The 12,120-nt window shown below is 38.4% G+C and overlaps 1 protein-coding gene across 1 annotated transcript in view; it reads right to left on the reverse strand.

The window, feature by feature from the left end:
* SMPDL3A (sphingomyelin phosphodiesterase acid like 3A) overlaps positions 1-12,120 on the reverse strand; it is a 328,355-nt gene that overhangs the window by 147,140 nt on the left and 169,095 nt on the right. Inside the window, exons 2-3 of the mRNA XM_078648459.1 lie at positions 11,830-12,043; positions 9,707-9,851 (exon numbers count right to left, since the gene is read on the reverse strand). Of these exons, the coding sequence (XP_078504585.1) occupies positions 9,707-9,851; positions 11,830-12,043 (359 nt within the window). The remainder of the gene's footprint in view (positions 1-9,706; positions 9,852-11,829; positions 12,044-12,120) is intronic.

Below are 12,120 nucleotides of genomic sequence, written 5' to 3' on the forward strand. Positions count from 1 at the left end.
GTAATTAACGCCATTTCAGTCAATTGCAAGATTGGGCAGGAGTTTTTCACAAGCAGATAATGCTTCGGTTTGTTGATTTTATTTAATTGAACCTGGAATAACCCAGCAGTCTCAGAGACTATTTGCTGACATCTGCAAATTATGGAGCCTGTGTGTAATCCACTGTGTCTCATAACGTCTCATTTCAAATACATTTTGGAGTTTACAACACTTTCGATAAGAATTTCCCCTCCCAACTGAAATGGTTTATAAAGAGTAACAGACTTAGTCTGTATCATGGCTTTAATTGCATGGTTTGAAGTCCCTTTCTGCAGAACTCATGGCCTGATTTAGATCTAGGCGGATGGGTTACTCTGTCACAACGATGATGGATATCCCGTCCACCGAAATATAAATCCCTTTACATCCTATGGGATTTATATTTCAGTGGATGGGATATCCGTCACCATTGTGAGTGAGTAACCCATCCGCCTAGATCTAAATGGGGCCCTCAGTGTGGCATCTTTTTTTAAAACAAGACCGATAAGAGGTTATAAGAGTTCATTATTCTCTTTATCAAGACCACACTACTAGTGATCTAATTCAGGTACATCTTAAGAATTTTGGGGTCCTTAGACCAAATGTTTTTTGGGGCCCCTGCTCGGAATAGCTTTGAATTTATGATCTAATTTCAGCTCTTTCATGCACTTTTTGGCCAGGTCACTGACTGTGCAAAGCCACACTCATTCAAATGTTAAATGTGTTTACATCTAATATTCAAGGATTGTGATGTGTAAAATTGATGCGAATAATCTCTGTAATACCCTCTTATTTCTCATATATGAGATCCAGTTTTTAGCTATAAGAAACTTTTGTATGGATGCTGCATCAAACATAAACACAACATTTCTCTGCTAAATGTTTGTAATAGATTCTCACACAACACCCACATAAAAAATAAATTAAATGTAAACAGTATTTAGAACCATCTGTTTCAGAATTATTAAAGGTCACAAGGACAAGACGTTCTGCAGAACAGAGCTGACTCTATCAGGGGGCCCTCTGAAAGGCTAGGGCCCTAGGCCAAAGCACACTTTGGCCAGACCTTAAAACGTCTCTGATCTAATTAGGCTGGCAGAGAAATGACTCAAAACTTTGGGCAGAGAATTGAGTTGGAATTAATATCAGAATCTCCTATCACTGGTTGGAATTGGCTGAATTCCAATATTTATGTAATTACGCTCTTTCAGATAATCAAGATTCTTTACCTTGAAAGTCCTTCATATGCAGATGACACACAACAGTATCCTTGAACTTGAAATGTGTGGGTTTTTTTGAGCAAGCCACAGTTCTTAAGAGATATTTGCCATGCACAGCTCTAGCAAAACCATAACGCTGGGAATTAAGAAGCACCAAGTGCAGCATGTTGTGTCTTATAGCAACTTTATCAGATTTCCAATAGTCAGTATTGGAACATTATGCTTCAGCTATACAAAATAGCAGCCTCCATTACCCACCCCCAAGCAACCAACCCAGTCTCCTTGTTCAGGGAGCAAGTACCATTTGAGGGTGTCTAAACTCTTAAGTTGTTAGCTCCCTCTCATAACAGGGACTTTCCCAACTCATTTCTAAATGATAAAGTCCTAAAAACCCATTTGTTGTAGCAATTCACTGCTATATTGGTATAGACAGCGTTTCCATCTTATTTATTTCGCCTTACTTCACTAGGCAGAAATTCAGTTGAAAAAACATAAATCATATTATTCAATACAAAAGATGTATTGGACTTATGGCTGAAGGTCAGTCATTTGCGAGACATCACCGTTAAAACCCTGGTCAGGTTCTGTCTTGTGAATTCTGCGACCATATCACCCTCTGCCAGATCTGGGATAACTGTGCCGCAGAACAATATTTCCAAATGTAAACAAAATGGAAAACAAAAAACACATGCAAACCCTTGTTGCCAAGGCATAATTACATGTTTAAAACACTGATGCTGAATCTGCCTCCTGAGGCAACAGTCTCTAGGTCTCTAGACATTGGACACAATTTTGCTTGCCGATGCAGCAAAGTATTTTGTTTTGTATAATATATTTAGCAATGCTGATGTTGCAGTGTTTTTCATACTTTGTCAAGAGCTTTGTAAATCATAAGCATTACACATCTGCAAGATACATTTAAACTATTTGTTGAATAGGTGACTCAATAATATGTGCATTATTTAATTTTGGCCATTACCCGAGCGCAACCACACTTGTTCGCTCTCTCCCTCAGTCGCGCGTTTCTATATTTGCGATATCACTTTGGGATTACAATTGATGATTCTATGACAAACGTTATGTATTTCTCCTCATGTCAAATGAGAGCTAAATATTTTAGTATGTTTAAAGTAGTAGTATATTTGATTATTTCCTGAACTTGACTAACCCTCTTAAAGATAACAAATTAACTTAATCCTGATTTGGATAATACTAAGATTTAGTGGGTGAGCCAGGACCACAAACTATGAGGCAACAAAGCACATCAGCATCTAGAATTTCCTGGTCCGTAAGAAAAATGTGGAGTTACCAGGGGAATTGGGACATCAGAACTGGACTGATTCTCTCAATAATTCTTAATTTATCAGGGGAACCTCAGGGTCCCTCTTCTAGTCCCTGTTCGCCTCACCCCTCTCCCATAGAGTTACTGATGCTTGTGTATCTTTAACTCTGGGAGCAGAGTTAATGGAGGAGGTAATGGGGACCTTGTAATGGGACCTTTAATGTAAGGAGTGGGACAAGGAAGACGACAACTCAGTATAACCAGCATTATCTGTGAGTCACCCAAGCAGTTCACCCCGCCCTCGAGTGATGGCAAAATAGGCAACACATCGGCACACAAGAGTATCTAGTTATCTGCCAATTGGCTCACTCTCTTCACAAATGTTTTATTTGGAAAATATCAACAATATGATTCAAGGCAGGTTATTATCCTTTTTCGGAGAGAAACCCTTATTTCCAACAACAGCCATTTTCCTTAAGGAGCATGATGGCATTCAGTCTCTGAAAGCCCACTATGAGTGCCCATCCAAGAAACTGGCCTGAGATACCATCCAAGGCACAAACAGGACAAGGTATTGGTGAGGTAGTAAGAAGATATATTGATTCAAAAACACAACTAACGTTTTTAACTGTATTTTGACCCTACACGAAAACAGTTCTTGGCAATGTTGTTCTAAGCTTTGTCTGGCGGAACAGCATATCATGCATTTCTGCACATGCACATTTGTTACCACAATTACGTGAAATCCAAACACCAACAATCTATTTGCAGATAACCAATTCCTGCCAGGGACTGTCTGGTATTATGTCAGGAACACAGCCAGATGCCTGAGCAAGGACTGGGGATTGGGTAGAAAGCGTACCGTGCACAGAAAGAGTAGTACAGCGCTGCCCAGAATCACACAGGGAGGCAGAGGAGAAAAAAGGATCCCAAGGGTAAGCCTGTACAGTGAACAAGATGGCTAAGACTCAGAGAGGAAGGGCACTCACAAGGCAATTTAGCATTCAGACTAACTACACCCAGGACGGACATGCCAGACATATATATAGTATAACATTAACAATAAAAGAAAGGTGGGGTAAAGCACTCAGGAGCTCTACACGGTAAGACTGAAGCTCAGTAAGTTCCTCACCCACAATTGCCGTTTTAGATACTGACTGAAAATACCCACATATAGGATATGTATGCTAAGGCAGGGTCTGTGGAGCTTATACCCATGGTGATGTTATAACTGTAACTCAAAGACAATACTCACAGTGAACAACAAACACCACCTAGGTAGTCAGCTGTGCCCATGGATCCTGGCGATCTAACAGGAACACGCAAGGCAGTAACAGCAAAGGGGTAGAACTAAACACAAGCACAATAGACAAGGAGCTAGCAAGGAAGAGTGCTTAACAGGAAAGGAAGGAAATCACAGGGCACACTTGGCAGAAAGCAGGTACCAAACATACAAGGTAACAGAAGCAAGACAGCAGAATAGAAAGACAGCAAACTAGAACTGGAATCAAGGAAATGGGAAGAATGGAAGGGACTGGAAAGGGATATACAGAAGGGGAGGCTACATGGGTATACTAGAACCGTGCAGGTTAAGGAATCAAGAAAACAAAGTAGCATAGAAAGCAGTCCGGGGACAGGAACAAGAATTGAGCTAAGACTCGGGAGTCAAGGTAGCACTGAAGGCAGTGCTTTTTCAGGAACAGGGAATTACTAAAGCTGCAGGAGTCAAGGTAGCACTCCAGGCACTGCTAGTTCAAGGAAACAGGGAATAGCTACAGCTCAGGAAACAAGGAGTCAAGAGAGCACTGCAAGCAGTGCAAATCAGGAACAAGAAATAGCTGAAGCCCAGGAACAGGAACAAAGAATATAGCTCAGGAACTCAGGAAACAAGGTAGCACTGCAGGCAGTGCTAATTCATGTACAATAAATAGCTATAGCTCAGGAAACAAGGATTACCTATAGCTCAGGAATCAAGGAATATCAAACAGCTAAGGAAACAAGGATCAGTCTCACCGGAATAATACAGCTACAATGACCAACCCTGGACTGAAGGGAGCTGGGGCTTAAAAGAGCTCACAGAAATTACATGCATCAGGTGTGAGCAGGCTAGAAGCAGCCAGCCACAGGTGAGCTGAATTCCTAAACCCATCCTTGGCCTGCAGTGGTGGAGACGAAGCAGTGAGCAGGGAATTTTGGGAAATGAAGTGTGAAACATGAGCAGGCTGGCTTCAAGCATGAGCAGGCTGGCTTTCACAAAACCTGGCATGGATTGGGAATGGATGGCAATTCCCCGGTAGTGTCCAAATGGCTGGAAGTTAGAATATGCATGAAGGGGAGGGCCCAGTAGCTTATTATGACACTGGAGAATCACACAATTCAGCCCCCTGGTGGTGGACACGGGAACGCAGGGAGCAAGTTGTGACAGTGCCATTGAAATTTTCTGATCCAGTGGAAAATACCTAAGGACTAAACACACATTATATGATCAGCTACAAACATTTCTGACGACTCTAAGAAAATTGTGTTAAGCTCACCCTGACAAAGGGGAATAAAAAACATTCAGACTGTAGATATTTGGTAGACTAACCTTGACTGATTAATAAGGTTTGTCTGATTTGCACTTGTCATCTTTATAGAATCCCACATTTAACACTAGTACTGCTGTGAACACTGCTGTGAAAGAGTAGCATGCAAGAGAAGACATTACAGATGGTCGAGGATAATACAGGGGTTTTAAAGGGAAATAAGGCAGCCAAGACAAGAGCAATGAACATGCAAACAACTAACAGCTCTAATCAATATGGGTATTTATGTGCTTTACATACTATCCACAGAGAACCGAATATCTCTTTGCAGATACATTGTGAAACATCTTAGAAATGGAAATTGTAGGTAACCAGGGAAGTGGAAAGGGTGCCAGGGTAGAAAAGAAATTAGACTGAAAGATTACAGAGAATAGTTAGAATAATTGTCTCCTGAAAGCAGCAAAGGAGAGAAATCATTCACAGAGGGAAACTAAATACTATTTGCTGTGCATGATTACTTAAAATGTTCTGAGCAGGAGTGTTTTCATTAGTTTACTAAACTGAAAACGATCATCTAGATGTCACTGGACAGAGGTTGTTGCTTGAAATGCTATTCTTGTGATGCAGCATGGTGGAAATACATTTCCTCAATTCCGATCTAAAGTTGTTTTGATTTCTAAGAATATTCTTTCCAACTGAGATTTTCAAATGAACATTGAGATATACAGGATGCCGCAAATTGAGCACCTTCAAAATGATGCAAACCAGTATTAAAGTAATCCTGGCTTGATGAGGAGTACAGTGGAGCTCTTTTAGCAAATGGTTCATTTGGTCAACTATCATTCTAGGGGGGTTCCAAAGCAGGTTTGTTAGGTCAAATTAGAGCAGCATTTTTCGGGTCAACTTGAGAAATTGCTAGGAATTGCACCAATGAGCTGAAATCTTTAGGATTAACAAATGGATTTGGAGGTTTTTATTACGTATTAAAGTATGTCTCAAGCTTTTTTGGGAATTATCAACATGGGTGCTCAATGAAGGAGTATATCACACCTAAAGATTTTACCATAGAGAAGTGCTTTGGAGAAAAGCCATTTATGTAGAGCTCAATTAACTATTCTTTATTGAAATTAAATTTGTATTCTCAGGATTCTTTTCCTCCATAGACCAAGGGAACTCAATGAACTTATGTTCTACGGAGTTTTAAGGTAATTGTTTTGTTTATGGTCATTCCTAAAGAGATCATTGAATACATGCAACCACTGAACATGGTTGGATACAGTTTGTGGTTTGGTGTGGATTTTTAAAATAGGCTAGATTGTTTTGGCTTGCCTTATTCTCCTTTAGAAAGGTGGCTTTGGCAATACTATTGTTGTTGTAGTCTTTCCTAGTTGAAGTAAAGGCAGCATAAACTGTAGTAGATTTGGCAGACCTCCATCTTCTTTCCAGTTTATAAAAATCAAAAAGAAACCCAAGGATTACTATGACTGTGAAAATCTTTTTTTTTATGTTTCAAACTTTTGTATTGTCATTCAAATGATTATAAGATAGTTGAAGCATGCACAGACTTTGTGACATACAAAATACCCAATACAGTATAATAGAATCCATTTTGATACAACCTATAGATCATTATAAGAGTACAAACCTAGCATGTCATACCCCAACCTAATATATCACAGATGATAAAAGTCATTCACGAGCAACAAAGTCACATAAGGGTAGATAATTGGTATTAGTGCATAGAAGCATGTCATTGATAGTCAACCTAGTAGTCTAAAAATATATTTTAAAAATGTCCTATACAAATAGAGAATAATAATTCTGTACCTTTGATAAATTCCTTTATAAGATCTATGCACAGTTGAATGAGGAAAATGGGTAATTCATGTACAAGGGTAGCTTCATATAGTACGATGTACACAAGGTGCAGCAACCAACTGTGTGAAACAACTAATACATATAGAAAAGGGGAGTGGGGGAAAGGAGGAGGAATAAGGTGAGTGGGGACTGCTCAGCAATACCCCATACAGAACGTAGGAGCTAATTAAAGGCATAGTCTATATGGGCATCAGTATCCCTCGAGAGCAGCAAATGTGTCCGAAAACAACTCATTACAGAAGAAATCTGTGGAAAGCTAGATTTATTTGAATGTGAGCTGTGAGCACTTCTTAGGAATGAGACCCACGCCCAATATATGTGATAGGAAATGTGGTTAAACAACTTCCATTCTGATAAAACGACCGTTACAGCAATCGTTAGTACCAGATCCATAAGAACAATATCAGTACTGCATAGATTAATCATATCTTTAGATTCCCACAGGCCTAATATTACAGTGGTGTAGTCTAGAACTATCGGAGCATGGAACACTGCTGTCAATAAGGATTGGGCATTGTCCCATTAGAATCTGAGAAGTCGACAATGATGCAATATTTGTAATCATCAGGAATCTTTAATTTATGTAGCTTAGCTGTTGTCCAGTGTAGAAGATTCATAACAAAGTATTTTGCTTGGAAAATAGCAAGAGAAATTTTGTTTCTCATGGCTAGTTAATTGATGTTTTGCTAACTTTCTTATGAAATATGTGCTATTGTATCAGAATCAAATTGTTTAGCTCATCTACTGGCAAGATGGGATTGTTGTGAAGGAGTGGGGTGGGCTAGAGAATGTCCTGTAGTTTTTGGAGGCAATGTGACCAGACCTAAGCCAACAGACTAAGCAGCTTGGGGGTAGGGATAAGTAGGCCTAAGAATTTTGGATAATTTTACTTTTAACTATAGAAATGTATAGAAGTCTAGCGCTGAAAGGTTGTAGGTTTGAACTACAGTAGAAAGGGCAGTTGTCATAACCAAATAGATCTTTCATTTGTAAGATGCCCTTGAATGCTCAAGACTCCGGCGAGAAATTAACAGTCTCTATTCCAGTCCTTGGGTACGTCTTTCATCACTATGACTGTGAAAATCTTTAACATTTTAGGCTGAGGTACCTTGTCAAGATCAGATTGGATTGCTTCATTTTATTTGTGAAATGTATAGTTTACCTTTAAACTAGCTTCAAATGTTGTTAATATTGAGTTAATAGCTAGGGCTAGTGTGGAATGCGGAACCCTTTCGTGTGTTCTTTTTGTTTTGTTTTAGTCTGGCAGCATTAAGTTTAAAACATTTCTGACCATAACATCGGATGATAAAGTCCTCTGATTAATCTAATTTGATAGGTATGGGACATTCTAATTCCATGAGGTTGGTGAGTAATAGGTAAAGGAACGTACCTGCACCAGGGCCTATTCACAAGCTCTATTTTGTAGTATTTTTTGGAAGTACTACACCAGTACTACTAGAGAACTACAAAATGCTATTCACATACCTACAAGAGTAAATCTCCACCTCCTCCTCTCCTACCTTTTCCATGGAGGAGTTCCTCACACATGTAAATATACTACTTATTAATAAATGTTTTAGGGACTAGAGGGAGTGGTTGAAAAATGTGGCATACTTATTACATAATAGGTGCGGTTTAGGGAGAAGTAAAAGAAGTTACAGGAGGGTTAAAAAGCAGCATAGGAAGGGATGTGCGCCCACTCTCTAAACAGTACACTAAACATTGCTATTCTCAAAAGGCACTTCTAAAGTTACTGCAGCCAAAAAAGACCAGAAACAGTAGTAAATGTTCTCCAGCTAAGCGTTAGAGTAAGTCAAGGATCACACAGGTTCATTGGTAGGGTACTGCAATACCCTACCATAGAAATCGGTGGATGTAGGGACTTAAACAAAATACACATAGGAAATAATGTTAAATCAAATTAATTTATTAAAAAATATATCTAAATTTAATTTAAGGTTAGAAAACTATTTAAAACTATATTTTAAAATATTATATATTTTTTTAATTTAAAATCTGATGTAACATTATTTTTAATAAAATACAATTAAATTACTTTTAATACATTCTTTATATCACTTTTAATTATTACGAATAGATACTTTTTTTGCTTTAGGTGGGAATTGTTTTAAATGGAAATCAGAAAAATTATTTTTATTCCATTTAATATATTCAAAGTAATTAAATATGTAATTCAAAATATAGTATATAGTGCTTAGTGATTTTTTAATTTTGTTCTACATATAAAATGAGTTTATTACATTAATTTACATAAATATTGAACAATAAAATATATATTTTTTCAAACTTTTTTACTTTTCTCTATACTTTCCCATAGTGAGCTCTCCATCACTGGGGAAGAGTAAGAGAAGAAGGGATGTAAGGAATCACAAAACAGTAGCAAAGGTTCTCGTGAGTGTTCACTTCTTTGCTACCAGCTAAAAAACATTGTGTTTGGCTTAACATTTTGTTATCAGTCAAGTCATGAAAAAGAAAAAACTTCTTAAAACATCCTGATTTCTAAGTTATTGCATTAATGGAAACATGCAGGAGAAGGTATTTGTCAATGCACACAGATGGAAAGTCCCACCCTTACCTTGCCAACTGGTAAGGTGTGTCTGTCCAATTACAACGCACCCTGTGGAAATAGTGCACTGCTTTATTTCAATGTTTCCCTTGCTACCTATAACATATTTACTTGTTTTGGAAGTAGTGCAGATCCTCTTTAAATCAGTCTACATTACTAGGAAATCTTAAAATATTGGCAAGTGAAATTAAAGTACCTGTGGCCAGTAGTCATGGTTGCCCAATGCAGGAAAAACCTGGAGATCGGGGAAGTGCTCACGAATTGTTGCAGTCATGTTGGCTACGACTTCAATAACTATCGATGTAGAGAGTTCTTGCACTGGAACATGCGGTGGACTATCCCTGAAAAGAAAAACAGATATTTATGAGCCCATTAGTAGCCCCTAATCATGCTGGTGCCATTTAAATTCAAGGATGTACGCTATTGACAACTATCTGTGCCACTGTATTTGAGTTCTCAGTATCCCAGATTACCAGGTCCACGTTGCTCGTCCTAATCAAGGATTCAGTCATTTATTAAGCTTGCATGTAGCCATTAAATGAAAGACTAGGTATTATGGTAATAAAAATCATACAGAACTTTTGTTGATAGAGAAATTTAATAAAAAGAACAATCAGCCATCTACATTGCCACTTTTCGCTCATATGAGTCTCAAATATCTGGGTCTGGTCTGACCCACTACAGTTTAGGTCTACGTGCTGCTCACAAGAAGAGTTAAAGAGAGAATGGATGAGAGAGAGCAGAAGAGGGGAGGCAGGGTAATTGGGAAGATATCGGTGTAGGCATAGAGAGAGAGAAAGAGAGTGAGAGAGAGTGAGAGAGAGAGAGAGAGAGAGTTTAACATTATCTGAGACAATTTAGCTTGACATTACAAATAGTTGGTAGAAGAGATGTTTTCAAGCAAGTGCTGAATCTTCTGAAATTCGTTTTAAGGCAAGGTGCCAGCTAGGTGGAATTTTATATCAATGAGCCCCGAACATGAATGATCTGCCCAGATCGTCAGTATAAATTGGCTTGAGAACTATATTTTTGGGAGGTCAGCTCTTGGGTTTTTACTTCCATGATATGGGAGAAACATTTGTACTGTACCTATAGAAGGCGTGGTGAGCAGTCCTAATAGATTTGGTTGGACATATATTGTAGATCATGTTGCATTCGTTAATTCTGTTGACAAAGAGCGCAAGGAACTAAACTATGCTCCAAGGCATCAGCCATAGTTAAAATATTTATCAGAGCACACAAATTTGGAAGAATGCATTTCGAATTGTTTTGCTGGTCTGCGGTGAGAATGATAGCTCATTAAAAAAGATGATTTCTGTGTGTTAAGAGATTCAGCATGGTACAGTTGTACAGAACTGGAATGCAATAGAATTTCATTCACATAATTTCGGGCTCAATCTATATTAAGTTACTTGCAGGTACAAGATTAAGAGGCATGTTTGTTGGGAGGGTTGGTAGTCAATTGGCAGCAAGAATAACAGGCAGTAAATTGGTTAAACCATGTTGTGGTTACTATACTTCATCCATAATCCAGCAAACCATGAAGCAGCATCTAGATTAAAGACTATCGGCCTGATTTAGAAAGTAGCAGATGGTTTACATGGTCACAAATGTGACCTATTTCCCTTCCGCCTTATTACAAGTGCAATATATCCTATGGCACTTGTAATAAGGTGGATGGAATGCCTGTCAATTTTATGACAGACTATTCGTGCGCAAAACTCTAAATCCGGCCCTTTGTTTTGCATTATCAGCATTAAATACGAGTTTTAAAACATGAGTTTCTCCACACGGTTTGGGCAAGTAAAGGATGTAAATAACATGCATATTTCTGTAATTGACTGGGAATTCACTATTACATTAACTACCAACCTTAACCCAAGAAGTATATCTTACTTGCCTCATCTGAGAATCTCCCAGAACATTCATGACAAATTAAATCCTTAATTAATTTAATGGCGAGAAAGTAAAAGAAAATATTAAAAAGTATTAAAGCAAATAAAACTGCTGGAAACCCCCATATTTAATCATACCAAACTTTAATTAAAGTAACTTCGGCGTACATCTATAAATACAAAGCCTTTAATAGCCTCTGCGATCTTAGAGGTACTAGGTACACCAGAACAGTTTTTTGAGTAGCCCTTGATTAAAAAGCAAATTCCAAATGGATCGAACCTATAACAAGTGGAAAGGCAATAACTTACCAGCCCAGATACGACAAGAGAACTGGGACTGGACACATACGTATACAACGGCCGTAATTTCGTACACAAGCAAACAATGCTTACATGTAGTATTAAGACACACAAGATTACTCACCCAGTCCATATCATAAATGAAGCCGGCTGTCTGGAATCCTTCATATACTTGAAGGCAGATAGTATGAGCTGGTATGGGGAGTCACACATGTAATCCCCAAAAATACCAGGGCTGGATGCGTTTTTCCCTTTGGATGAGGCACATACTTTGGTGTGATCATTAGCCAGGTGATAAGAAGGGTCCAAATGGAGGTCGGTAACATGCCAGAACTGCCCTGTTAATGGAAATAAAAATGAGTTCTGGAAGCCATATATATGGACCTCCTAGCTCCACAAATGTGTTTCAAGTTTT

Source organism: Lissotriton helveticus, chromosome 6 (assembly GCF_964261635.1).
Source record: "Lissotriton helveticus chromosome 6, aLisHel1.1, whole genome shotgun sequence".
In the NCBI taxonomy this organism is placed as follows: Eukaryota; Metazoa; Chordata; class Amphibia; order Caudata; family Salamandridae; genus Lissotriton; species Lissotriton helveticus.